The 26,514-nt window shown below is 46.6% G+C and overlaps 1 protein-coding gene across 2 annotated transcripts; it reads left to right on the top strand.

The window, feature by feature from the left end:
• The first annotated feature begins 766 nt into the window (after positions 1 to 766).
• LOC133359173 (tectonic-3-like) lies at positions 767 to 23,660 on the top strand. Of its 2 annotated transcripts, XM_061577586.1 has the most exons (12): positions 767 to 951; positions 3,525 to 3,639; positions 4,723 to 4,826; positions 7,353 to 7,486; positions 10,207 to 10,312; positions 11,585 to 11,700; positions 12,847 to 12,963; positions 15,342 to 15,470; positions 16,386 to 16,467; positions 17,366 to 17,465; positions 19,382 to 19,547; positions 22,506 to 23,660. In XM_061577586.1, the coding sequence occupies exons 1-12, from the start codon at positions 780 to 782 to the stop codon at positions 22,794 to 22,796; spliced, it is 1,632 nt and encodes a 543-aa protein (XP_061433570.1). In that variant the 5' UTR covers positions 767 to 779; the 3' UTR covers positions 22,797 to 23,660. The 2 variants fall into 2 exon arrangements, with proteins under 2 accessions (XP_061433570.1, XP_061433571.1); XM_061577587.1 differs by lacking the exons at positions 15,342 to 15,470; positions 16,386 to 16,467; positions 17,366 to 17,465; positions 19,382 to 19,547; positions 22,506 to 23,660 and having other exon boundaries at positions 10,207 to 10,407; positions 12,847 to 12,870.
• Positions 23,661 to 26,514: the final 2,854 nt, after the last annotated feature.

A 26,514-nucleotide genomic window follows, 5' to 3' on the forward strand; every position in this document is an offset into this window, starting at 1 on the left:
CGAAAAAAACCTAAGAATATGAATACTTGCAGTCACGAAAGCTTCAAATCTAGAATTACACACAGACCCCCCCAGTTACCCGGATGTTGAGAGGCGGGTCCCATCGACTGACAACACAGACCCCAGTTACCCGGATGTTGAGAGGCGGGTCCCATAGACTGACACACAAACCCCCCAGTTACCCGGATGTTGAGAGGCGGGTGCCATAGACTTACACACAGACTCCCAGTTACCCGGATGTTGAGAGGCGGGTCCCAAAGACTGACACAGACCCCTCAGTTACCCGGATGTTGAGAGGCGGGTCCCATAGACTTCCAACACAGACCCCTCAGTTACCCGGATGTTGAGAGGCGGGTCCCATAGACTGACACACAAACCCGTCAGTTACCCGGATGTTGAGAGGCGGGTCCCATCGACTGACAACACAGCCCCCCCAGTTACCCGGATGTTGAGAGGCGGGTCCCATCGACTGACAACACAGACCCCTCAGTTACCCGGATGTTGAGAGGCGGGTCCCATCGACTGACAACACAGACCCCCCAGTTACCCGGATGTTGAGAGGCGGGTCCCATAGACTGACACACAAACCCCTCAGTTACCCGGATGTTGAGAGGCGGGTCTCATAGCCCCCCAGTTACCCGGATGTTGAGAGGCGGGTCCCATAGACTTCCAACACAGACCCCTCAGTTACCCGGATGTTGAGAGGCGGGTCCCATAGCCCCCCAGTTACCCGGATGTTGAGATCGGGCTCCGCAGGTCACGTGCCACGCACAATCGTCATGGCTGCCTCCATCGTACGCAGCGTCTTTGCGCCGTCGCTGCTGTTGCTACTGTCGCTGTCTCTCTGCTGTTTCGCGCAGACCACCACGACCCCCTCGACCCCCTCGACCCCCTCGACCCAAGCCACCCCAACGAGCACGGAGATTCCGGGAAGCCAGACCACGGCCAAGGGTGAGGGAGACGCGCGGAGCGGGGGCTGTTGGTGTGGAGAGGCGTCGCGCGTCACCATGGCGACCGCTACAATTGAACAGCATCGGCAGACTGTGATCGATCCACTGCTCGATCGATGCGAGCTTGTGAATAACTGTCGACCCATACGGGTTCTACCCGTGTCCTTGTCCAGGGAAATGAGAGTGTTCAGGTTTCATACGGCGTACAGCCGATTCAAGACGGGCAACTCCCTTGTGATGGGGACATTTCTTTGAAGTAAGGTTGAGATCAATCTTGATTTGAAGCTTTCGTGACTGCAGCAATCCATACTCTTTGGTTCTTTCGGTTAAAGTCACGTAGGTATAAAGTAAAATAAGTCACGACGTTTCGGGCGCAACACAAGTGTCCGTCATCAGGTGGAAAAGCATGGCCTGCTGCTTAGGCAGACTGCATGTCGGGATGTACGCTAAACATTTTGAACAGACACATAATCACAACTTTGCCCTATATATATGGAGAGAATAGCCCTGTGAGCCATTCGGCTCTTGAATCGGGTGCAACCGCAACAAGCAAAAACATGAACAAGAAACATCTTAAAGTGACTATGCGCAAACAGAAAAATCCAGGAAAAAACAGCAACGTCTTCCAGAAAAAGCACCGTACATCAATGCTGTGTGCAAAAATCCCAGTGGGATGCAAGTCAAACAATAACAACCATAAGACAATTGCATTTGCTTCTGATGAAGATTGCGATCGAAACGTCATGATTTGTTTGATTGTATTTCTACCTACGTGACTTTACCGAAAGAACCAAAGAGTATTGATATCTGTGGTATAAAAAAGAGAGAGCTTTTGTAGGTCCTCGGATTGCTCCAGCCGTAAAATTGCATATTCTGATTCTAACAACTCAAGAGAGTCGGATTTTTCTAATTTTGCAACAAGTGGCTTGACCCGGCTTACCGAAATGGCAGCAGGTATCGGCACCTGCTGCACCGGAGCCGCATGCGGCTATTTGGCTGCCCTGTTTTGCGGGCAGCCGTATTTTTTTAAACCTAAATCTTAAACTATGGAATGTCTTGGTGACAACAAAATGTACGGTCAAACTGTGTTGTTAAAGAATAACTAAGGGGAGGGGAAATACTGAAGAGACACAGTTTATTCCATAGCATATTTTGTTTATTTAAGTCAGAATGTGTTTGTCATCTGCTGTGCACAAGCAGCTCTGCGTGTGTTGCGGCTCTCGAACTATTTTGGTCAAAGACAAAAAATATCTTCTTCTTTGAAAGGTTGCTGACCCCTGCCATGCTTCAGTGTAAAAAAAGAAATCCCCTCATGGTGTCTCTATTTATTTCCAAATGGTAATATATATTTGGTTTACATTGCATCGACTGGCCTGCATGATATGTTGAGTCGTACAGGATTTTTCCGTTTTTGGATTTTAAGTAAACAAAATCCTTGACTACAGACCCCCAGTGGCATATTTGCTCCTATTGGGCTTCCAAAAGCAAATTTTTCTCATGGATTGATGAGTTACGTGTGAATTATTCTTCACAGATTTATCCGAATTACATTGCTAATAACCCTACAAACCACTATTTTCAGTGCAGATTTTTTTCGTGTAATATCCTGGTGCACCACGGATAACACGCTGTGCGACACTTTCCCCCACATCACTTGGGATTTCTGGAGTCCTGATATACAGGCAGACCTCGCTTAGCGCCCCTGGAAAAGTGAGCACATTCAAATCAGTGGTAAAAGGGGTCATTATACCATTATGTATATGGGAATGCGTTCCCAACGGAGTAATTTTTTCCCTGCGAACAATATATGAAGGTTTCATTTGGGGTATCGGTAATGACATAAATCATACAGGGTACATTTTCTCGGTCAGCGCTGCTGCGTGTTCTCACTCGTAAGCAACTTTGTAGATTTATTAATCTTTTTATAAAAAACCTCCTCCAGGACAAAGCGCTATAACGAATCAGCGTTCTACGGGGTCATGCTAAGCGAGGTCTGTCTGTATATATGTGCACGGTAAGTGGGGGGGTCGTACTGGTGAGCACACTGTGCTACAAACCCGGAGACACGAGTTCTATTCCCATTCTAACATCGGTGGCGAGTGGTATTAGAACCAGTCCTGGGCGTCCACTAGGTCAACTCAGTTTTAATACATGGTGTGATGCGTCAAACAACAGCACTGGGAAGACAAAGTCGGCCAGGCACAGTGTCGTCAATAAAATTCTCACAGGCACTTGTGCCAGCCTTAATTGGTTATCGATAACAGCACTTTCATATTTTGTGAACTGCAGTTGAACGTATTAGTAATCTGTAAATAGAGCAACGTGCAAACTATATAATTAAATTGTGAATTACAAAGTCGTGGGAAATGGATATCGCAATAATCATATCTTTCCATGTGTTTTTGGGATGTATGCCCGGTGCAACCCAAAAACACATCGGAGAGCTATACAGCACAATTGTGAAAACAAACGCAGTGGAATCATCATATCGTGAAAATTAATTTAATATTTTCAGCAAAAAATGTATCACAGCAACCCTAATGTGTGTGTGCGTGTTTGCGTGTACATGAGCAGGCATGATTCCCTGCCTCTGCGACTTGAGTCAAGATGGCTGCGATGTCAGCTGCGGCTGTGACAACGACTGCACAGCCTATGAACGCGAAGTATTCACATCAAGTCCACAAGACCGGTGACACAAACAGCACGAGATGGGCACGACAAAAAGCACACCACACAATACAAAACAACGTGGATTTACAGAACGTCTAAATGCGATTGCATCTGAAGGTGCTGTAGAGAAACAGTGAGCATGTTTACTTTATAGGGGCAGTCATAGAGACCTATACAATTATGTTGAGAGCCACAGGTTTACGTAGAGATCTATAGACTGATTACATAGAGATCCCAAAGACTTGTGTAGAAATACAATGTAAATTTACATAGCGTATAAGGGTGACTGCATCTCAAGACGCTATTCAGAAATAATGGTAATATTTATTTATTTATTTTACAGAAAGAGGCGGTCATAGAAGAAATACGAAACGACTTGAACCTGGACTGGAACGGGCAAGGGAGTAAATAGTATGGATGACTGGGCAGATGGAATTTCCAGACTATGGTGGCAGCGGAGGAGAATGAGCAACCTCCAACTGACTGGGAGCTTCAGCGGAGACTCCGTGCAGAGGAGTAGAGTGAGATTAGAGGGGAGAGGTCGATCGAATTGGGAGCCAGGGAAGTGATCGGGGTTTTGGAATGATGTGGTCTCGTTTACGGGTGCGGGTCAGGAGTTGGGCAGCGGCAAACCTGACATAAGCAGACACAATGGAAGACAAGATGACGAACATTACCGGATGGTAAGGCGATTGGGTGGCTCAGGTGTTAGAACACCAAGTTGTTATCACCGAAATCGTGGGTTTCAATCTGGGTTTCAGTTGTCCATGAGTTATCAGTAGGGTGTGGTGCAGCAAAATCAATTGTTGTAGTGTTCTATGCTCCTGTGTTTGAGTCCCCACATTCGCCAACTTACACTGAACAGCATACTGAGTTATTGCCAAATAACCCCCATGAACGGCACAGTGTGGGGAGACCCTCTTCCAGTAGTGGATTGACGAAGAGGGCGTTTAAGTATACACAAGACAAAAGTACGTAAAAATATGAGTACCATAGGGCATTAGTACTCATGATAACAGAATACGCGAAGCACACAACATACTCAGATTGCGTACCGGCCCGGGTGTGTGATTATGGTTGTTTTATGCATGTCCGTGTGCAGATGGGCGCGTGTGTGTGTGCCGACCTCCACATTCTTCAAACACAACACCCCCTACAGCCTCGACGACAGCCGGCCCAGCCTGGCCTGCATCACCCACAATGACTGTGAGTTACTCGCCAAGTCATCCGCCAACAGTACACCATCGTTGTCATCATCAGCACTAATTTACAGGATGGATTCTCCATGCCATCGCCATGTCTCTGGCCCTGTGATGGTTGGGCCCAAATACACAACAGATTATCGTGTCTCTTCTTTTGATGTGCCGCATGTGCAGTGTGAAACGCTTGCCCTTTTTCCAAAACCTGTCTTGTGTATTCCTCAAATCTCCCTGCACTGTAATGCATGCGTCACATCTCAGTAAATCAAACCACGTTTAATTATCTAGCACACATTGCATGTATCAAAGCACAATTCCCAACCCCCCCCCCCCACCCCCTTCATGTATACGTTTGTGCAGCTGCATGAAATGACCACCTTTTCCTGAGAACCTTAACCAATGGAAGAGCAGGGAAAGTTGAAGCGTGACGGTCACGTGTCTTTAATACATGTGATAAACACGTGATTGAGAAGCAAAACAAATAGGAAAATGCACGCAGAGTTGCATCCTGAGTAAAAGTAATTACCGTATTTATCAAAAGTATTTACTGCAGGATAAATAAACATCAGCATTGTAAACACACGGAGCACTGAGCACTCCGTGCACACGATCGCACGAGCTATTTGCCCTGCAAGCTGCAGCAAGCGTCGCCTATGTACACACCGATGCAGATGCGGCTTGTGCATGGTGGTCTAGCAGCGAGCAACAACTTGCGTCGTACATAACCCCCCAGGACTCTTAACATCACTATTATTAACCTCACTGTAATTCTTGACTTAAAGCTTTCATCACCGCAGGAATTAATATTCTTTGGGTCTTTCGGTGAAGTCACGTAGATAGGTTCAAAGAAAATAACAAATAACTACGAAGTTTCGATCGTAACATTAACATAGCCACCTTGGTTTGCTCGCCGTGGTGGATGATCGGCGATCTTACATTGACATGCTAATTTTTAGCTGCCAGCCCTTTGATTGGTGGAAAACGCACCACCACCTCGGTCGCTGCCCACCACTTGCATTAGCATTGGCTGCTGACATTTGGGCTACGCCCATTTCAAACCTTTATATAAACAGTTGTCTTTAGAAGCTAACCCCCCTTTTCCTGATGACGACTGCTTGTGTTGCGATCGAAACGTCGTAGTTATTTGTTATTTTGTTATTTTCTTTGAACCTATCGACGTGACTTTACCGAAAGACCCAAAGAACACTCACTGTAATTGCTTCGCTATTTCTTGATTTTCTTCAAAGGCTTAAATATGGTTTGCTCATTCAGGTAAGCTGATTTCTTGTACACGTGATATGTATTTTTTTACGTGCATGTTATGCTGTGTTTCTTGTCCTTCCCCCGCACCACCGATTAGCATGGTTGGCTATGTACGGTGCGAAAGAAGTTTTACATTCATACATACAAAATTGTGTTGGACGAACAATAGCCCTGATGGGAAAAATAGGGTTGCATTTGGTCCGAAATGATCACCCCCTCCCTCTTTGTTTAAATAATTCTACATGATTTCCATCCTTGTTATTGTACAAAAGGATGCTGAGTGGCGCTACAATTCTTGTGTGTCATGCGGACTCCCATTTCTTTTATTTCACCTCACCGCGGCACTCACGCCTGACGCTCGCCCCTAACACTGTCACTTGAACGTTAATGATTCGCCATCTAGGCATCCGTATGACTAACATCCTCAGCGAATGGACAGTCGCATGCGGCAATGTGGAAACATTTGCGTTGTGCCATTGTGCGCGTTGTGTTGCGCATATACATGGTCGATTAATGCCCACCTTCCAACGGATGCAGAATTATTAACGCCACTCTTTTTTTTTCCATGCGGAGATGCGAATCTTAGCAGCATCAAACTGCATATCACCGAAATATGACCCCCTCTCTCTCTGTTTAAGGCCTCGACACAGAGGCGTGGTTTCTCTGTGTGCTTATGTGTGTGTCTCTCTTTATGTGTCTCTGTGTTATATCTCTCTGCTTATATGTCTGTCTATATGTCCCCGGTTCTGTGTTTTATCTCTCTCTCTCAAATTTAGCATTCTCTGGAAGAACGTAATCAACCAGGTAGGGTGTTGACTGTTATGTTAGCCGACCCTCTGTGTTGTATTGCATTATATTTCTAAGTATACTAGGTTTGTTTTCTATTTCATTTGTACCTGATGATGATTGCTTGTGTTGCAATCAAAACGTCGTATTCTATTATTTAATTGATTATTTTCTCTTTATACGTGACTTTACCGAAAGAACCAAAGAGTAATTCCTGCAGTCACGAAAGCTCCAAATAAAGTTTTATGACCCCCGTGTTCTGTAAAACAGACCTCATCAGGTAAACCGTGTAGAGCCTAGATACGTGTTCGATAAAGCCACGTTGGGCAAGGTTTTCCTGTGTAGCGGCCTGCGCTGTGATACACATGCATAACATCAAGAGAAACTCAATGTTCCGTGTATTGTCAGGCTTAATCAATTGAGCACCCGCGCGGTCTCCAAGGTTTTCACTCTCGCATGTGCACGCACATTTTTCTGCTTCCAGTTTCGTGTCGAAACTTCTACCCGGTCATGCGCAACATCACGGAATTCGACAAAGAAGTGTTGCAAAGCGGAGTGGGTACAGCGTTCATGTGGGTGGAGAAGACACCAGAAGCTTGCACAACAAGACCATACAGGGTCAGTGCACACACCTAGAGTATGAAGATGAAGATCCCCCATTTGGTCTTAAAAGACTGTTGGGGCAAGTGCTGTTAGCACCTATGAAAGCCAGCATGCCACACCAGGGGGTGGGTTGCCAGGACCACGCCTAATCGCCTTTGTCTCCATCGTGGCGATATGAACACATTGCACTCGATATTCATTTGAGGCTCAGTCGACCTAGAGAAGGCCCAGGATCAGTTCAGATAATCGTCACCGATGTTGGCCGTAAGCAGGAATCGAAATCGGGTCACCGGGTTCATAGCGCAGCGCGCTAACCACTGCTACCCCCCAGGGGCAGTACACAAACATATACACATTCGGGGTCAGTACACACCTAGGGTATAAACACATTCCTGCGGAGGGAGCTGGTAGGAACGTTGGGTTGCTCGGTCAATGGCCAGGGTGAAAGGCGGCGTGGTGTATTCCGCAAATATGGCCGACTGTGAGGGCGGGCACAAGCCGGCGTGAGTCGGTTAAACGTTGAGTTTTATAAGGGCACCACGGGGTGACCAGCCCCTCCCCACCCAGCCCCTCCCCATCCTCCCCACCCAGCCCCTCCCCACACTCCCCTCCCCACCCAGCCCCTCCCTCCCCACCCAGCCCCTCCCTGCACGACGGACGGACGGACACAATAATCCCCTGTGGGCTGGTGTAACCAGGAGGTTCCTACCAGTATCACTGCCATTTTCCACTAAGTGACGGTGACATCACCAAAGCGCTTGTGCTAGGCTAGGTGCACCTTGATGGCCAAGTAAAGTGTCGAAGGCTCTCTGGCAGGAGGTCATGGGACAACCCCAGGTGTTACCAGTTGACCGAGTGAGACGACTGCCAGATGCACCATCTGTGCCCCTCACTGTGCCTCCTAGTTGCGTTATAGGCACTAGACGTTTTGCTCATTGTTGTGAGCATCGCTCCTCTGCCCTCAAATGTTATTGGAGGGTGACTGCCTCCATCTGCCCAGTAGCGTCCTCCATATGAGCCTCTTCCACAGAGGCCAATCTTGACACCACCAGTACCAGTTATCTGCAAGTCCAATCAGCTCCAGGTCTTTTTTTTACATCAGTCTACCTCTCCTCTATCCTCTGATGTGGTCGTATAGCCAGGCATTGCAGTGGCTTGGCATGCAGACTATAGTACATTACCCACCCAACACAGCTTCGTCTGCTGGGGCTCACTGATGGGATTGTGTCCAGATCTTTCATGGATCTGTGAGCTCTTCACACAATCAAATCTGGTTAAATCCTGAATGGAACATAGGCAGGCCAGCCTGAATGTTTCAAACCAGCACAAATGTTCCTTTAAAGGTCTCCACATTTCGCAAGCATAGAGAAGGGAGGGCATAACTGTGGCTGAGAAGATCCGGAGCTTCTTATGGAGTAATAGACCAGGTAGCTTCCATACAGTGTTATGCAGCTAATGAAAATATAATGCGGCTTGACAGCAGAGTACAAAGATCCCCCGTATAGCCCTAACAGGATGTTGGGGCAAGTTCTGTTAGCGACCATCTATGAAGCCCAACACGGCACACGAGGGGGTGGGTGGCCTTTGTCTTCCCAGTGGCGATGTTTACACACAGCACCAGGTACTAATTTAAAGCTGAGTCGACCTAGGAGAGACCCAGGACCGGTTTAGATAATCGTCACTAGTGCCGACTGCGAGCGGGAATCAAACCCGGTTAGCCGGGTTCGTAGCGCAGCATGTCACAAGAGCGATTAATCCGGTACGCACCTTCTATTGATAGCTTAGATTTTTGTGCACGCAAAAAACGGCAGGATGTACAAGCACAATGTGCATGCATAATGTATGTTGATTACCCTATGATTAACCCAACCAGTAATTGATATCCATTGTAATGTATATTCATTCATTAACCTGATTGGTTCACAAGTGACGACATCACATTTATCCCTCTATTTAAGAACGAAACAGGAGGATTTCTCCACAAATATCGCCGTTGCCTGATTATGATAGTTATAATTGCCGGCGAAACGTCGTACTACAAATTGTAATTGTTGTGGGTTTACTCTCCAACACACCGGTGTGCTGTACTCGTAACGAATTGGCCACGTTCTGTTTACGTGACAAACCTTGCCAATTGGCTGTGTCGGGTGGTGGCTGGTTTAATGACACATTTATATTGATGCGATCTAACCCAAACAAACCCTCTATTATGCACCTTTGCCTGTTCTCAACAAATGCCCAAACCATCTGAGCCGAGCCTGCTTCACCGTGACAAACTGTCGGGGTTGGCCACTCAGCCTTGAAGGAACGGCCAGTGAAAATCATGAAACTCGGATTTTTTAAATTAGTGAAAGTAGTGACTGTAGTCCACCATTGGAACCTCCTTTGCCAGTAGCAAAATATGATAATTGTTTTTTTACCGTTTTATCTGACAACCGAACTGACAGCGTCATCTGGTCCAACACCATGTGAGACTAGGCTCTAAGAAAAGCTGTCTCGGATGTGGACCAATCAATTTCAAGGACAGTGCATACATTATCAGAGTTGTGTTTTTTGTTTGCATTACGACCGCAGGTATTGTGGTCAATGCAAACATGACTCCTTGTAAACAAGGTGTGAGTTTTGTTGCCAGATAAAAGGGTAAAAAAACAATTATCATAGTGACTGTAGTTTTAATTATTTAACTGTCTCTGTGTCTCTGTTTCTGACTTTCTTTGTGTTTTTGTGTCATCCAGGTGGGTGACCCTATTGAGGTTGTGTTCGAGTCTAATGTACGAACTCGTTTCTCTGTCCCTGTCCCCGTCTCTCCAACCGGAATCTGTGGGCGTGGTGGCCCTGTGGGTGAGGACATCAACACCATCAACAGCGTTGACTTCATCACCATCACCATCATATGCATCATCATCATTACCAACGCTATCATCAACAACACGATGGTAATTGACATCCCCGCAAATGATGTCTTCAACATACAGGCGGTCAACGGTTTTACGACGGTTCGATTGACCACGATCCACATTTATGATGTTTATATAATGCCACCATGGATCAATTTACGACGCAGAAACTTGATTTACAACGCAACTTCCAACATGACTCCGAACGCATTTGAACAGTCAGTCTGGTTTGCGATGTGACTTGGTGGCATTCTCAAGTATTTATGTGTATTTCTATTTATGTGTATTTCTACCTATTGAAATATTGTTAAATGTAGCTGATGAAAAGAAAAACACATCGGCAAGTGAAGGCTCTACTGTATATGGGAAAGCAGATTTGATTTATGACGAGGTTTGCAGGAACGCATTGTTTCGTAAATGCAGGGACCGCCTGTATATTAACATCCTCATCACCATCAACCGCGTCATTACCAGTACGATTATGTTGAACTTCGAACTTGAACTTCTTTCACACCGTACGGAGCCAATCATGCTAATTGGAGGTGAATGACATTACATTAACAACATTACTACAATCGACATCATCATCATTACCAACACTATTACCAACATCACAATTAAACATCATGGCCAACATCACGAATATCACCACCACCACCACCATAAGCAACATTACCAGAAAAATTTATCACTATTATCATCAACACCACTGTCAACTTTTAGAGCAATTTTACAATCAAATATCAGAATCAATATTGTCATCAACACCACCACCACCACAATAATCAACATCATCATCTCTGCCATCATCATCACAATCAACATTGGCAACACTATCAGAATAAACAACATCATTAACAGCACCACAGTCTGGTAATGGATATGCTTCATTGTATATAATGCATATGTGTGCGTGTTCCATTCTTGATGGGAACTCTTCCAGCTAGCCATAGAACGATTTATTAATTGAAATTGATATTCATATTCACATTGCATGCATTGAATCTTGCGTAGAACGTGATCATTATCCACAATGCAAATGGAATGCTAAAATGCCTTTCAACTGAATGAATGAGACAACACAAGCAAGGCATATAATACTAATGGGTCAGTAAAAATTAGACCAAACACTCTTGAATTATAAAATGTCCTATAATCACGGCAATTAATGTAACGTGTCAGATTGCATCGCGTCTGTCTGTTGGTGTGCGTGCAGGGTTTCGAATGGACCGTTCAGTATCGTGCCTGCGTTTGATTAGTGACCTCAAAACGGCATGCACAGAAAACTCTTTCCTTGACGGGAAAATCTTCACCACCTTCAGTTTCCTCAAGGTTAGTTAGCTTCGTTTAAAGGTTTCAAGCACTGGGTGCTGGTTTTCTCTCTGGTGCCACATTTTTATGACAACAGTGGAACCTCGGTATACGTCGTTAATTCTTTCCAGAAGGTAGGACTTATACCGAAAATGACGTATCCCAAACGAATTTAAATAATCCGTTCCAGAGGAAAATAAATGATATTTTACATGGCATATTATACATTAATGGGGTTGTATAAAATAATTTGGACACTAATTACTAAAATGTATACAGAAGCCACGTGACTGCTCTGCTGCCAGCTGTGCTGGTCACATGGCGTGCCTCAACCCCGCACGTCGCGCGCCTTGACCCGGGGCTCCACCCTCCATGGGGGCAGCCCCCCACACCCCCTGCACCTCTCCCCCACGCCACCCCACCCCTCTCGTTTTGTTTCAGTCGTGAACGGCAGAGGTCGCAAACGGGTTTTAATTCCTTACCCGTACCCGGCCGCACCAGGGTCGCAAACGGGTACCCGTACCCGTACCCGGCCGGGTACGGGTAGCCGGGTATCGGGTAGGGTACGGGTATCGGGTACCCGGTTGCGACCTCTGCTCGGCATGGGTCAGTTGTAGAGTGGAGCAGAGCTATCTGCCTTCCGCAGGGAATTAATAATGTCTGTCAGGTCACGGCGCCAGAATTTATGAAATTCGTGGTTCAATCTCCAGGACTGGATGTCCCTTAACCCTTTCCTGTTCTGAGACGTCTGCAAGTCGCAGGGTGGGGTCTCGTTGACTGCTGAATCTCGGAACGACGTGCAAGTGGTTTGTGTTAATTCTATTTAGAGAGGCATAGCGCCATTGTTTTTAAAGACATTGTACTCACAGCAGAGAACTGTAGCGACACGACCGCACTCTACGATAGCTGGCGCCAAACTTTGCCACACACCCTCCCGCATGGCCTTGTGGGAGCCTCGATACGTCTTCTGACCTAAAGACTCGCCAATAAAGTTATTTTTTTATGATATACACATACATACCCACATGTCATTGGAATGGGAAAGGTTTAATTAGTTTCATGTGATTCATAATGGTCATGTTGGACATTTGAGCCAACACTTGTAAATTGTGGGTTTTGAACCAAGTGAAAACTGATGCATTTTTGCTTCTTGTATTCTGCTCCCAGGTTCTTCTGAATGAAACTACTCTGCATCAAGAAGTCGATTTGGTCCCCGTCATATGGCAAGATACACCCAAAAATGTTAGTTGGACCTCGGACCACTGTGCAAATGCATTGATAAAGGTATAAAACATACGCTACCAATAACAAAAACAACTGCCATTCACCACAAAGTAGCGGTGACATCACCACGGCGCTTGTGCCAAGCTATTTTCACTTTGAGGCCACGTGAAGTGTTGATCGCCCGCTGGCAGGTCACGAGACAGACCCAGGTGCCATGGGTTGACTGACTGAGATGACTGGCCAATGTACCACCTGTGCCCCCTACTGTGTCAACTTGATGTGTTTTAGCCGCCCGGCGCTCCGCTCATTGTTGTGAGCGTCGCATCAGCTCCATATCCTCTCGAACCACATTATTCTATCTCTTCTCTAGCCCATGCTGCGCCCGTTTAGCCCCCCCCCCCCCCCACCCCTGGTTAAACCCAGGCTAGATCGTCGGCAGGCTAGCCAGAATTTTTCTAACCGGCGAAGATGTTCCATTAGGGGGGGTCCACGTTTTGCAAGCTTAGAGAAGGGAGGGCATGTCTGGCCGAGAAGATCCGAAGCTTCAAGTGGAGTGACAGACCAAGTAATCTTCCACACAGTGTTACGCAGCCGATGAAAATATAATGCCGCTCGACTGATGCAGAGTGAGACCTCTACTGTCAAACCAAAGTTTGTCAGAAGTGTACTGCCCAGGTATGGACTCTCCACGACTACCACACCAATGGGGAGTTGAGGGTGTGGAGTGTTAAATGATACAAAATACCCAGGCAGGTGCTTAGTTTTGGAGGCTCAGGCTCTATCTCTTAGTAGCACGCTCCAGCAGTGCCTCCAACTCCTCCGCAGAGTGAGCAGTAATCACGAGATCATCAGCGTAATAACACGGTTGGCCAATAGGGAGCCATGCCTCGACCACACCCAAGCATCGATCTGCTTCTCTTTGTATAGAAGTGTAGTGACTAACTCGGAGACGATAAGACTTGGAGGCACTTTTATTTAACGAGTACCATCCTACTTCCAGCAACAGCCCCGAGTTCCCCCATAGGGGCACCTCTTATACTCTCAGCGTGGCCTCGCTCCGCACGGGCCACGTCCCTTTCTGCCCAGGCCACGCCCCCTTTCCGCCCGGGCCACGCCCCCTTTCTGGAACCTACTAGCCGGTTCCTGAGACTTCCTGATGGGCCCCCCTATGGGCCCCTCCTCTGTGACCCTTCCCCGAGATGTCCCCCTCTGGTGTCTATCGTAGCCTGCTGATGTCAGTACTGCTCATAACAAATGTTTTTGGGTCAGACACGGCGAAACAGTAAAAAAATGTGTCACGTTTTTTAAAGGGCAAAATGATTCACTTCTTTAGCCCACCGGTGTGTTGAAGAGAGATTCAACAGCATTTGAAAATTTGAGTACGACGTTTTAGCTGGTAATTACATTCAGCTTCATCGGGCAAGAATGGCGAAGCTCTCCTGTTGCTCCCGGTCTTAAATAGAGCAGCAGCAGCAGGGTGACGTCATCATTTAATTCAATCTGGTGCAGTGATTCGAGGCTAAGAGGGGGGGAGGGTATTGTAATTATCTAGATTGGTAATCATTCAATTGTTATTCATTGGTATTTGTTTCCCTTCTAAGGAATTGTAATTGTATTTATTTAATAATACGCTTCAGTACTGCTGTACACCGCAGTTCCCCATTTTCGCCAGCAGCCAGCACTATGCCACTAGGTATGTACCAGATGGAAAATCCTCCAGTACAGCCATGGCTCCTCGAAGTACGTGGTCGAAAAAGATGTAAAATAATGTAGGTGCCAGAGGACATCCCTGTCGCACCCCAAAGTGAAAAGGGAATGGCTCTGATACACATACGCACATACATGCACATAGACATAACGAAGAAATGTCTATACATGTTCCCACACATTCACGCACAACGTTCATGCATGAATGCACGCATTACACACGAAAATATGTGCTCGCACAATCGCATATGTATGCATTCAGAGTGCAATGTTATTTCATCCCAGGGATGATTCAATCAATGTTATCATGCACGTACAACAATGCAGGGACACGTGTAATAATATGTGTGCATGCAGGTGTAATGTGGTGTGCAGTGTGTTTAGGAGTGGTGTATTGTATGCAGATGTGGTACCTGTGATTCGGGTGTATAATGGACGTTGGTTTTGCACATGTATGTATTGTGTGGACAAACACGTTTCTTACAGGCGTAGCATAGCTTGTGTTCTGGTGTCATGTGTTGCTTGTACGTGTGTGTTAGGTACAGCCATGGTGTGCATGAGTATTGTCTGTGTGGTGTGTGCGAGTGAGATATGGCGAGCAAGTGTGTGCTGTAGTGTGCTCAGATGTGCCATGAATTGTGACCTGTGTACATAGATGTGCATTAATGGTGTAGCTTGTACAGGTGTAGTGTGTACAAGTGTGCTGTGTACTGTGTTGTTTCTGCGATCAGGTTCAGTTCAACGTGCAGTATAATGCTGCCTCGGGCTACATTGATAACGTGACGGCAATAATAGACCAGGCGAACTTGACACCCATCAACTCCTCCTTACTTCAGACATTCACTGTCTCCTTCGTTTCGGTACGTATATTGTGCAGGTATGTATGTACAGGTACTGTGTGCATGTGTCTTTGTTGTAGGTCGACTCAGCCTCAAATGTGTACCTGGTGCGATGTGTAAACAACACTACTGGGGAGACAAAAATCAGCCGGGAATGGTGCTGGCTACACCACCTTCTCGTGTGCCGTGCCGGCCTTAATAGGTGCTCACTAACAGCGCTTGCCCCTAAAGTCTTTTAAAGTGCTACGGCAGATCTTTGTCTTCTTGTATTTCGTGTTGTCCAATCGTAGGGGGACCGTAGGTGGTGCATCTGCCAGTAATCTCAGTCAACCCATGGCACCCCGTGACCTTTTAGCAAGCCTTCGACACTTCACATGGCCTCAAAGTGCACCTAGCCTGACAAGCATTGTGTTACGTCACCGCCACTTAGGGGCATATGGCAGCTGTTGTTGTCCTTTGTGCCTGAATGTGATGCTGCCAACGGTAACACGACTCGTATGTGTGACTGCGGCTTGAAGACCAATACGTTAGTGGCAGTCTTTCCCACGGTGATTGTAATTTTAGGGTAACATTTGAGGAAAGGTTGCCTGTTGAAACTCTAGTTGTTTACGAAGTGTATGTGTGGTGTGTGCTGACTGAGCACACAACTTGGCACAGTGGCAAGTACAGAGGGTGCATCTACCAGTCATCTCGGTTGACCCATAAAACCTGCATGTCCCGTGACTTCTTGCCAGCAAGCATTGGACACTTCATGTGATCTCAAAATATGCACGTGCGTTTGAAGAGAGCAGTTAAATGCAATGATGCGTGTTGTCCACAATGATCTTTGAAACCGTTGGTGCTTGTATAAAAGCATAAATGTGTGTAAATAGGTGTGCATGCATTGGAGTCTGCACGCGTGTGTGTGTGTGTACCTGTGTATGTGTCTGGGCGCAGAATGAGAGGAATATACCTACCAAGCGTAGTGGGAACCCAGGATACCTTTGGGATCATCCACTGCTTGGCATCTCAAACACTTCATATCCTTCAGCCAACACTTACACACACACGTGCACAGCCCTTTTGTGAATCCACTGTTAGATGGGGGCCTTCCCCGCTCCATGCGTGTCATGAGGGAGAGTTGACCATAATTTACCAGAGTGGTCAGTGTGACCATAGAAAGTACAGAACCACAATGGATTTTAGTAATATGTTTTTACCCTTTTATCTGGCACCAAAACTGACACCTTTATACAAGGGATCATGTTTGCAATAACCACAACACTTGCAGTCGAAATGCAACAATGGATGTTGCTGCACTATTCACATAGGCCACACACAGCAGCTTGCAGTAATCTGACATGCGTGGTGGTTGCTCGTCTTAAGTGCTATTTAGGAAACGTACACATAAGGGACGAGTTCCAGATTTTGTAAAAATTCAGATTTTTCAGCGCGTCAACATTTACATACTAAAGCTAGTGGATTCTCACGCGTGACTTTTCGATCGCGAGTGTAGAAATTTGCTAAAATAAATCTACCTTAATTTTTAAACCTTTTAGCCGATGCAACCATTGCATGCCTTGCACACGTTCGTATAATTTGGCCCGCATATATGTAACACAAAATTGTAAACGACCGTGCCTTTGGCGGTGCAAGTATCGGCACACATCCAGAGGTTTCAGAGGTCAATTGCTTAGGCACGATCCTCAAACATCCACTGTGATATTATCCCGTGTAAACACATCCTGGTAGCGATGAAATTGGCTCGTGTGCAGCAGGTGCTAGGTGGATTATTACCTCTGAAGATGGCGAGAGATGGCAATGGCTTACGGGGAGGCCTTCAACCAGCAGTAGATGTATAAATTGAAGACATTCCTACACGTGCATGACCTCTCGTGTACGTCTCGATTCCCTGCTTCCTTGACCACCCCCCCTCACCACGCGAATTCAAGTTCATCTCCCGACTGACACGGACTGCGATCGTCAGCGTCGGCCGGCTCTCTTTGGAGTGCAAACCTTAGCTGGATGCACCCTCAGGTTTGTCTCTCACCCAACAGCCCCCGGGGAATGACACATGCGGTTAAAGGTGACCAAGTCAAGAGTGCCTAGTTCTGTGTGCCTAAATTCAATTTCGCACCGTACGTAGTCAACCGTGCTAATCGGACTTGCGGGGGAAGGACAACAAACTAAACACCAAAAGTAGTTCTCAAGAAATGAGTTTTTTTTTATTCTAGATTTTAAAGTGCACAGCTCCAATGGCTTCCTAATATCGGAAGAGCATTCCAGACGGCCGCGGAAACGCATCTGAAAGCACGATGTAGTGACCGTCTTTGTTCGATGGCTAGCCAAAAGCCGCTGTGAAGATGAACGGAGTTCCTGTGATGGTCTATGCTTCTTTGACGAGATTAGCAAGGTTTTGTGGTTCATTTGTGGCAAGCACTTTGTGTGTATTCAGTGCGACCTTATAATGTATTCGTTCGGCAACAGGAAACCAACAATGGCAGAGGTCAGATCCGGCACCTTGGTCTGAGTATCTCTCTTTCATGTACATGTGTACAGCTCTTTTTAAATCCTTTATATTAAGTTCGCGTGCTTGCTTGCGTGCTTGCTTGCTTGCGTGCTTGCTTGCTTAGGACCGTGCAAATCTTTCGATCGTTTTTTAACCCACTTCCCGTGATCCAATCGAGCTGACATTTTCCACACAGACTCGTTGTGCCAGACAATTATTGTTCATGAAAAAAAATTCCCAAAATTGTACACTTTTTAAGCAAAAAAAAAAATATTTTACATATATTCAAATAGAACGCATTCATGGCTTTGGCTGAACGTCAGAGTGTAAGAGCCCAGAGCGTAACCCCTACACAGGCCGTGGCGGAGTAGCGCAGTTGGTAGCGCCCTCGCTTCCCCTGCCAAAGGTCGCGGGATCGATCCCCGCGTCCTCCACAGGCGAATATATTTTTAAATCCTTTATATTAAGTTCGCTGCCACGCATATAAAGGATTTATAGTGAAAAACTTTGTTTTTACGGGTTATACTTATTGCTCATCTGCTGTTGGATGATCCCCCCATTCCACACGCGTATGCGAAGAGTTATTTGACGATACTTCACCTCACTGGTCAGTATGGTTCGGTGAAAACATTGAGCTTAGTTATTGGATAATAAAATGACAGTGCAACAATGTATTGCGCTGCACTTCCCATCCGACGCTGACCACATAATCCCGCAGCCTCTAATAACCTGACTACTGTGTAGTGGTCACTCTTGCAAGCACTGTCCAGAGTCAATGCCGCTTCACTTCCAAGATCTGATCGGGGTTTGGTGCGTTGCCGTGACTTGATCACAAGCATCTCCCTTTCAGGAGGTGCATAGTGGCCAGGTCAGGGCACAGCCATTGCCACTGAACACTTGGGTTCAAACCCTCATGTTGCTTCCAAAGCGTTGAATCATCACCACCACTAAGATCTTGATTTTACTCCCTTGTCACTAGGGGTTCATAATAACCATGCTGGTATACTGCACCAGTATCTCTTATGTGTGGGTTCATGCCCTGGTGTAGGGTGTCTCTTCCACGTAACACATTCCTGCGGAGGGAGCTGGTAGGAATGTTGGGTTGTTCGGTCAATGGCCAGGGTCAACGGCGGCGTGGTGTATTCCGCAAATATGCCCGACTGTGAGGGCGGGCACAGGCCGGCGTGAGTAGGTTAAACGTTGAGTTTTATAAGGGCACCACGGGGTGACCAGCCCCTCCCCACCCAGCCCCACCCCTCCCACCCCCCACCCAGCCCCACCTTCCCCACCCAGCCCCTCCCCACCCTCCCCTCCCCACCCAGCCTCTCCCTGCACGATGGATGGACGGACCCAATAATCCCCTGTGGGCTGGTGTAACCAGGAGGTTCCTACCAGTATCGTGCTGATATGGTCGTGTGTGTTGCCGATGTGTCATTGTGCGCAGGCTGGACAATCAAACGAACTGCATGGAAATACAGCGCCGTGTGTTGAACGCATGGCTCGGTAACGGAAACCAAAGCTATCCGGAGAACCTGACACAGTGGGGAGACGCGATGGATCTGAAAATGGAGGCACCCTCTGTACCCATCGTGGGATTGGCCACACTTTTGGTAAGCTCAGACTATAAACAATGTCCCCCCTTTTACCTATAGAGACTGTTGGAGCAATTGTTGTTCGCGAGCAACGATTAAGGCTGGCTGTTGTGTGGGCTGGCATCATGTCCAGTGACACTTTGTCTCTCCATTGCTGATGTTGGAACACTGCATTGCAGGCCGAGTTGACCTAGGGGAGGCTGAGGGGAAGTTTTTTTTTATACCACTAATGATGTACAGTGGTACCTCGGTATACGTCATTAATTCGTTCCAGAAGGTAGGACTTATACCGAAAATGACGTATACCAAACAATTTTTTCCCATAAGAAATACAGGGAAAGGAAATCATCCGTTCCAGAGGAAAATAAATGATATTTTATATGGCATATTATACATTAATGGGGTTGTATAAAATAATTTAGACACTAATTACTAAAATGCATACAGAAGCCACGTGACCGCACTGCTGCCAGCTGCGCTGGTCACGTGGCGTACCTCAACCCGAGGCTCAACCCTCCATGGGGGCAGACCCCCACATCCCCCGCCCCTCTCCCCCACGTCCCCCGCCCCTCTCGCTTTGTCTCAGTCATGAATGGGGCATACGCGGGTACTGTACGCGGTGACTCATCCCGACCCACACAAGTTCTAGTAAACACATCGTATCTCAAGCAAGACGTCGTATCCCAAGCAAGACGTCGTATCCCAAGACATTTTTAAATCCTTTATATTAAGTTCACTTGTTTGCTTGCTTGCGTGCTTGCGTGCTTGCTTGCTTGCTTACGACCGTGCAAATCTTTTGGTCGTTTTTTAACCCACTTCCCGTGATCCAATTGAGCTGACATTTTGCACACAGACTCGTTGTGCGTGACAATTAATTTTCGTGAAAATTTTTTTCCAAAATTTTACACTGTTTAGGGAAGACAATCATCTGACCCATAGGTGGCAGCCATCTCAAGCCAGAGGACAAGAGGACTCTAGCCGCCCGTTTCATGATGACGCAAATGTTGACTAACCACATGGCATGAAATCCCTGCCCCCACGCTGTACACTGGAGACTATTTATAGAGCAGTTAAATTGAAGCCGCCAGGTTCTTGAAAGTGGTAAAACGGGTCAACGCTAGTGCCCTCGGGAATATACGGGGCATGTCAAGAGGTGATCTTACATATAAAGGATTTATAGTGAAAAACTTAGTTTTTACGGGTTAATTTTTTTCTCTCGAAAAAACACGACGTATACCAAATTCGATTTATTCCAAAGCGGTCGTATACCGAGGTTCCACTGTATATATTTGGGAGTTGAACCCTGTTCACTGTGATGCTGGCACTGCAAACACATGTACACTAAAGGATTGCTACAAGAGACGTGGAAATTCATTGAGTCATTGCTCGACAGGGAATGTTGTTGACAACGCGTGCATGGAATTACACGCTTAAGAATGTTTGATTCATGTGCGTTGAACTTCTTTCGCACCATTTGTAGCCAACTGCGCTCTTGCACAATGTGGGGGGGGGGGGGGGAATTACTGAGTCAACGTACATTAGGCATGTGCGATTCATTCCGTGCATTGTACCGCAATCGGTTGACATAACTCCTGCGGCCACTGGAGGTGCAAAAACCGGCAGCGGCGTAAAACAAGAGGCAATTAGAGGCGCTTCTCGCTTAATGAGCGAGACACGTTGAGAAAATTGCTCGCTAGGGGAAAACTCGTTAAACGATCGTTTTCCCATGGGCAAATCGCCTGATGAAGCTGGTTGTAATCCATACTCTTGGTTCATTCGATGAAGTCACGTAGGTAAAGAAAAGAAAATAAAAGATAAAATAAATCGCAAAAAACAGTTGCTGAAATAGGCAAAAGAGCTACAATCATCAGGGGATTATCTGCTGTGATTGTTCCCACCTGATGACGGATGCTTGTGTTGCATCCGAAACGTCGTGATTTCTTTTTATCTTTTATTTTATTTTCTTTACCTACGTGACTTTACCGAAAGGACCAAGAGTATGGATCCCTGCAGTCACGAAAACTTCAAAGCTGGTTGTAATCGCCAGTGAAACGTCGCACTCAAATTATAAATGTTGGTGGGTTTACTCTCCAACACACCGGTGTGCTGAAGTACTAATTGGCACATTTTGTCGACGTGGCAAACCTTACTAATTGGCTGCTGGGTAGTTGTGGGTTAACGACACATTTAGATTTACGCGATCTATCCCAAACATGTTTTATTAACACCATTGGTACCTCATTTGCCAGTAAAAAATATGATAATAGTTTTTTTACCCTTCTATCTGGCAACAAAACTGACACTTTTTTACGAGGAGTCATGTTTGCATAGACCACAATACCTGCAGTCATAATGCAAACAAAAAACATAACTCTGATAATGTATGCACTGTCCTTGAAGTTGATTGGTCCACACCCGAGACAGCTTTCCTTAGAGCCTAGTCTCACATGGGTTGGCGCCTTTTGGCGTCATCTGGTCCAACCCATGTGAGACTAGGCTCTAAGGAAAGCTGTCTCGGGTGTGGACCAATCAACTTCAAGGACAGTGCATACATTATCAGAGTTGTGTTTTTTGTTTGCATTCCGACTGCAGGTATTGTGGTCTATGCAAACATGACTCCTCGTAAAAAAAGGTATCAGTTTTTGTTGCCAGATATAAGGGTAAAAAACCAATTATCTGGTTTTATTATGTTTGTTAGAGGTTGCTGCAGGGCTAAATTGTGGGCAGCGCAGCTAAATCTGCTGTGCTGTACCATGCTCTTATCTCCACGTCTTCACCAACCTGAAAGACCGCATGGTGAAGTACGGTGAAATAACTTGTACAGTGTTGGCAGGCCTTTAACCAGCTTTGGACTGACAAAAGCGCTGCACGTGTACTTTGTACGATTCATGGCGTGGTTTTTCGGTGTGTTGTAGCGTGTGGCGGCGCGGGAACATATGTGCGCCGACTAGCGTGCGTTGTTGCGTGTCACCGCAGGAGGGGTTGGAATGCGACGCTCTCAATTGTACGCTGACATTGTCCGCAAAACTCGACGTGCTGTGGTCGCTGCACGGGTCCCTGGAAAACCCACAGAGGCGCGTGGTCGGGGCACGGATCATTCCAGGACGAACAAAACCAGTACGCTCACTTACTTGCCAACTCACATGGGCACACACACACACTCAAATCACTCACTATCAAACAGGCATGCTCACTCACAAGGGCAAACGCACACATAGGCCCGCTCACTCACTTGCACTCACACATACTCATACACGTGTAATGTGAGGATATATCCGGGTTGCTGATGGATCACACCTCGTTACGATGATTGGCTCTGCCGGTCCTGGCCCATAGCCAATGGGAGGAAGTCTAGGGGCGTGGCCCTGACGTAATGGGAAGGTGACATCTGTAAGTAAAGGATTGGTTCTGCTGGCTTTAGCCACAGCCAATGAGGGGACGATTCAGGGGCGTGGTCCCGGGAGCGTACGATGGAGTCTAGAAGATTCCATAGAGGTTAACCAGGATTGGTGGAAAGGTACCATGTGACCCGGGTATTAAAAGGGGTGGAGACGAAAAACACGTGGTCAGATCTGGAACGAACGGAGGGTGAGGCCACGCTGGAGCGGGGTCCAGGCTGCCACGTGGCCGCGCGTCTCTCTCTCTCCCTCTCTCCCTCTCACGCTGTCTGTCAGCAGCGTGAAGGAGTAAGATAGGAGTGTTGTGAACGAAAGACAAATAAAGACCAGATTCCAGAAGTCGCTTCCACGACCTTTATTACACAGGCACGCTCCCGAGTATGTGTAGTACAGAATGGGTCCCTGTGTCCGCATATAACTGTGTGTACTCATGTACATGCCTCTATCTACATAATGTCCCAATATACCTGGGTCTTCCATCGGAGGTTTTTGGGTTAGATCGCGTAAATATATCAATGCGTTGTTAAAAACCGCCACCACCCGACACAGCCAACTGGTAAGGGTTGTCACCTAAACAGAACATTCCAATTCGTCACTAGTACAGCACTAACCGGTGTGTTGGAGAGCAAAGCAACAATATTTACAATCTGAGTACGACGTTTCGCCAGTAATTACAATGAGCTTCATCAGGCGACAGCCAGATTTGTGGAGAAGTCACCTGTTTCGTTCCTTACATAGGGGCGTAGATGTGGAGAGTAGGCTTCTGCGCTCTTGCACAATGTGGGGGGGGGGGGGGGGAATTACTGAGTCAACGTACATTAGGCATGTGCATTATGCAGGCCCTTTGAACGTGTCCTTCCTGTCTATTGTTTATTGAAATAGCCATACCAACGGTAATCCCTATTGAAGTACGCTGCCCTTTGTAGGCATGCAATTAAATTATGTATTTCATGATTCGCTTCCACGCAGCACTAAGGCGGTAGCTATCCGAACGGTTAAAGTTATTTTGATTTCTTTCAATTTCGATAGATTCTCTAATTAGTCTTGGCCAGTAGTAGCTAGTTTTGCACAACACTTCAACATTATCAAAATCAATTGAGTGTCCTTGTTGGCACGTGTGTTCTGCTACTGCTGACAGTTGTATTTGGGATAATTTAATATTTCTCTGATGTTCTTTTATACTCGTGCTGATCATTCGTCCTGTTTGCCCAACATAACATTTACCACACGTGCAGTTAATCCTGTACACACCTTCTGTTGATAGCTTCGGTAATACATCTTTCGTACCAGATATTAATTTCTGTTTTTTTTATGTACCGTGCCAAATCGGACTCGGATGTTTTGTTTTTCCAAATATCTGGCTAGCTTATCAGTTACTCCCGCAATTTTGATCGTTTTAATTACTTGGGCAGTTTCAATGCTATTACTGGTAGGAACCACCTGGTTCCACCAGCCCACAGGGGATTATTGTGTCCGTCCGTCGTGCATCCAAAAATGGGAGGGGTGGGGCTGGGTGGAGAGGGGAGGGTGGGGAGGGGCTGGGTGGGGAGGGCTGGTCACCCCGTGGTGCCCTTATAAAACTCAACGTTTAACCTACTCACGCCGGCTTGCGCCCGCCCTCACAGTCGGCCATATTTGCGGAATACACCACGCCGCCGTTGACCCTGGCCATTGACCGAGCAACCCAACGTTTCCTACCAGCTCCCTCCGCAGGAATGTTATTTGATTTGGTTTTGGTATTCAATACCCTATGATTTGTGCATCATTGTCACCGTTCATTTGCAGCGCTTCTTTAACATGTTGCATTTCACTTCTCAGACTCTCACCATCTCGATGAATGAGCGTCTTGATAAGAGCAGATTTCTGTGCGGGGTGATGGTGTGACTGCATTCAGATAGGCGTCAGTATGCGTTTTCTTTCGGTAAACACTGTGTTGTTTTTCCATTTCAACCCCGTCCGAGCAGAATATCCAGAAATGGCAGAGTTCTATCAGCTTCCACTTCCATGGTGAACTGGATGGATGGGTTTTGCGAGTTGAGATGATGAGAAATTGCGTTCAGTGTATCTTTGCCGTGTGGCCAGACCACCAATGTGCCATCCACATATCTAAACCAAGCAGATGGTTTTAGTGTGTTTGAAGCTATTGCTTTTGCTTCAAATCTTCCATGTACAAATTTGCTATCACAGGATACAAAGGAAAGCCCATGCTGCTCCTTCCTTTTGTTTATAGAAGTCACCTTGCCACAATAAGTAAGTGTTCTTTAGACAGTGTTCAGCTAGTCTTGGGATATCTTTGGCTAAACCTTTGTTCGTTACCAGAGTGTCGAGTAATTTAATTGACCCGTGACCGGAACCCTCGTGAATAGAGAGGTCACATCAAAACTTACGAGGATATCATTAGGGTTAAGCTTAATATCTTCATTATATTTACGAGATGTTCGATGTAAAGCTGTATTTGTTTCGTTAAGTATTGTGCTAATTTGTACGTGGCAGAGCCTATTGTACTACGGGTTCTTAATGGGACATCAGGTTTGTGAAAAAAAAATTTGGTAGCCCATAAAATCTTGGTGGTTTTGATGCCCTTGGTTTGATCAGGTATTGCTCTTCCTTGGGAATAGATGACTTGGCGATGATGCTGTTGTTTTACGTTCTAAAAATCTTTGGTTTTATTATCATAGTCCTCACGGGGCATAACAACAAATCGATCAGCCCCTTATCAGCAACAATAATTTGGATATCTTTATTTGCTCCTAATTCCCTTAAGGCTTTTGCTTCACCGAAGTTAATATTTGTTTTTGGCAATTTGCTGCTCTCAATAATTTTGTCAACTTCGTGCCGAGTCATCTCAGCTTGACTATGGGGGAGATGTCTAACTGCTGATTCCACTTCAGCGATGATCTCATCGACAGGGATTGTACGTGGGGCAACAGCAAAGTTAAGACCTTTTCACAGGACTGAAACCACATATCGCTGGATAATTCCAACGTTAGTCATGTTGTCACTATCTCACCATATCCCCGACATGTAACAATTGATATGGTGCATCAATAATCGTTTTCTGGGTTTACAGATGGGACATGTAACACGGGGAGATGTACCATCTCAGTTCTACATGTAACTCGCTCCCTGTCTCGATGTACCTGCGCTGGTTAGGCATTGCCTCACCAACCCTATTTTACCTGGAATGGCCCCTTCTACAAAGAGAATGAGGGTACCCCTATGGGCTCCCCTTGTCACCAGTTATAGCCAACATGTTCATGGAAAAGTTTGAATCAGACCATGTAACTATCGCCCCTTGTCCCCAGTGTAACAGCACACGGAGCGTGCCGCTGACGCTGTCGCTGTCGCTGAGCTTCACCGACGTGGACCCCACCTCGTCCAGCCACACCGCCCACGGACGACTTCTCCTGCCGGTTCATGCAGGGACGCACTTGAACGTGCGCGCACGTGTGTGGAGAGTGGTCCTGTCGTGGTTAGTGCACTTTGCTAAATACTCGCGCGGCTGCGTTGTTTACCAGCCACGGTTAACATCGGTGGCCCATTATCTGAACTGATTCTGGTCCTCGAGAAAAGCTGGTGCCGTGTGT

Source organism: Lethenteron reissneri, chromosome 64 (assembly GCF_015708825.2).
Source record: "Lethenteron reissneri isolate LAM-NWPU_2019-01 chromosome 64, ASM1570882v1, whole genome shotgun sequence".
In the NCBI taxonomy this organism is placed as follows: Eukaryota; Metazoa; Chordata; class Hyperoartia; order Petromyzontiformes; family Petromyzontidae; genus Lethenteron; species Lethenteron reissneri.

Coding starts and splice junctions, on each gene's coding strand:
- LOC133359173 (XM_061577586.1), top strand. CDS start 780: ATGGCTGCCTCCATCGTACGCAGCGTCTTTGCGCCGTCGCTGCTGTTG. Junction 3,640..4,722: donor ACATCAAGTCCACAAGACCG/GTGACACAAACA, acceptor GTCCGTGTGCAG/ATGGGCGCGTGTGTGTGTGC. Junction 17,466..19,381: donor TTAGCTGGATGCACCCTCAG/GTTTGTCTCTCA, acceptor CATTGTGCGCAG/GCTGGACAATCAAACGAACT.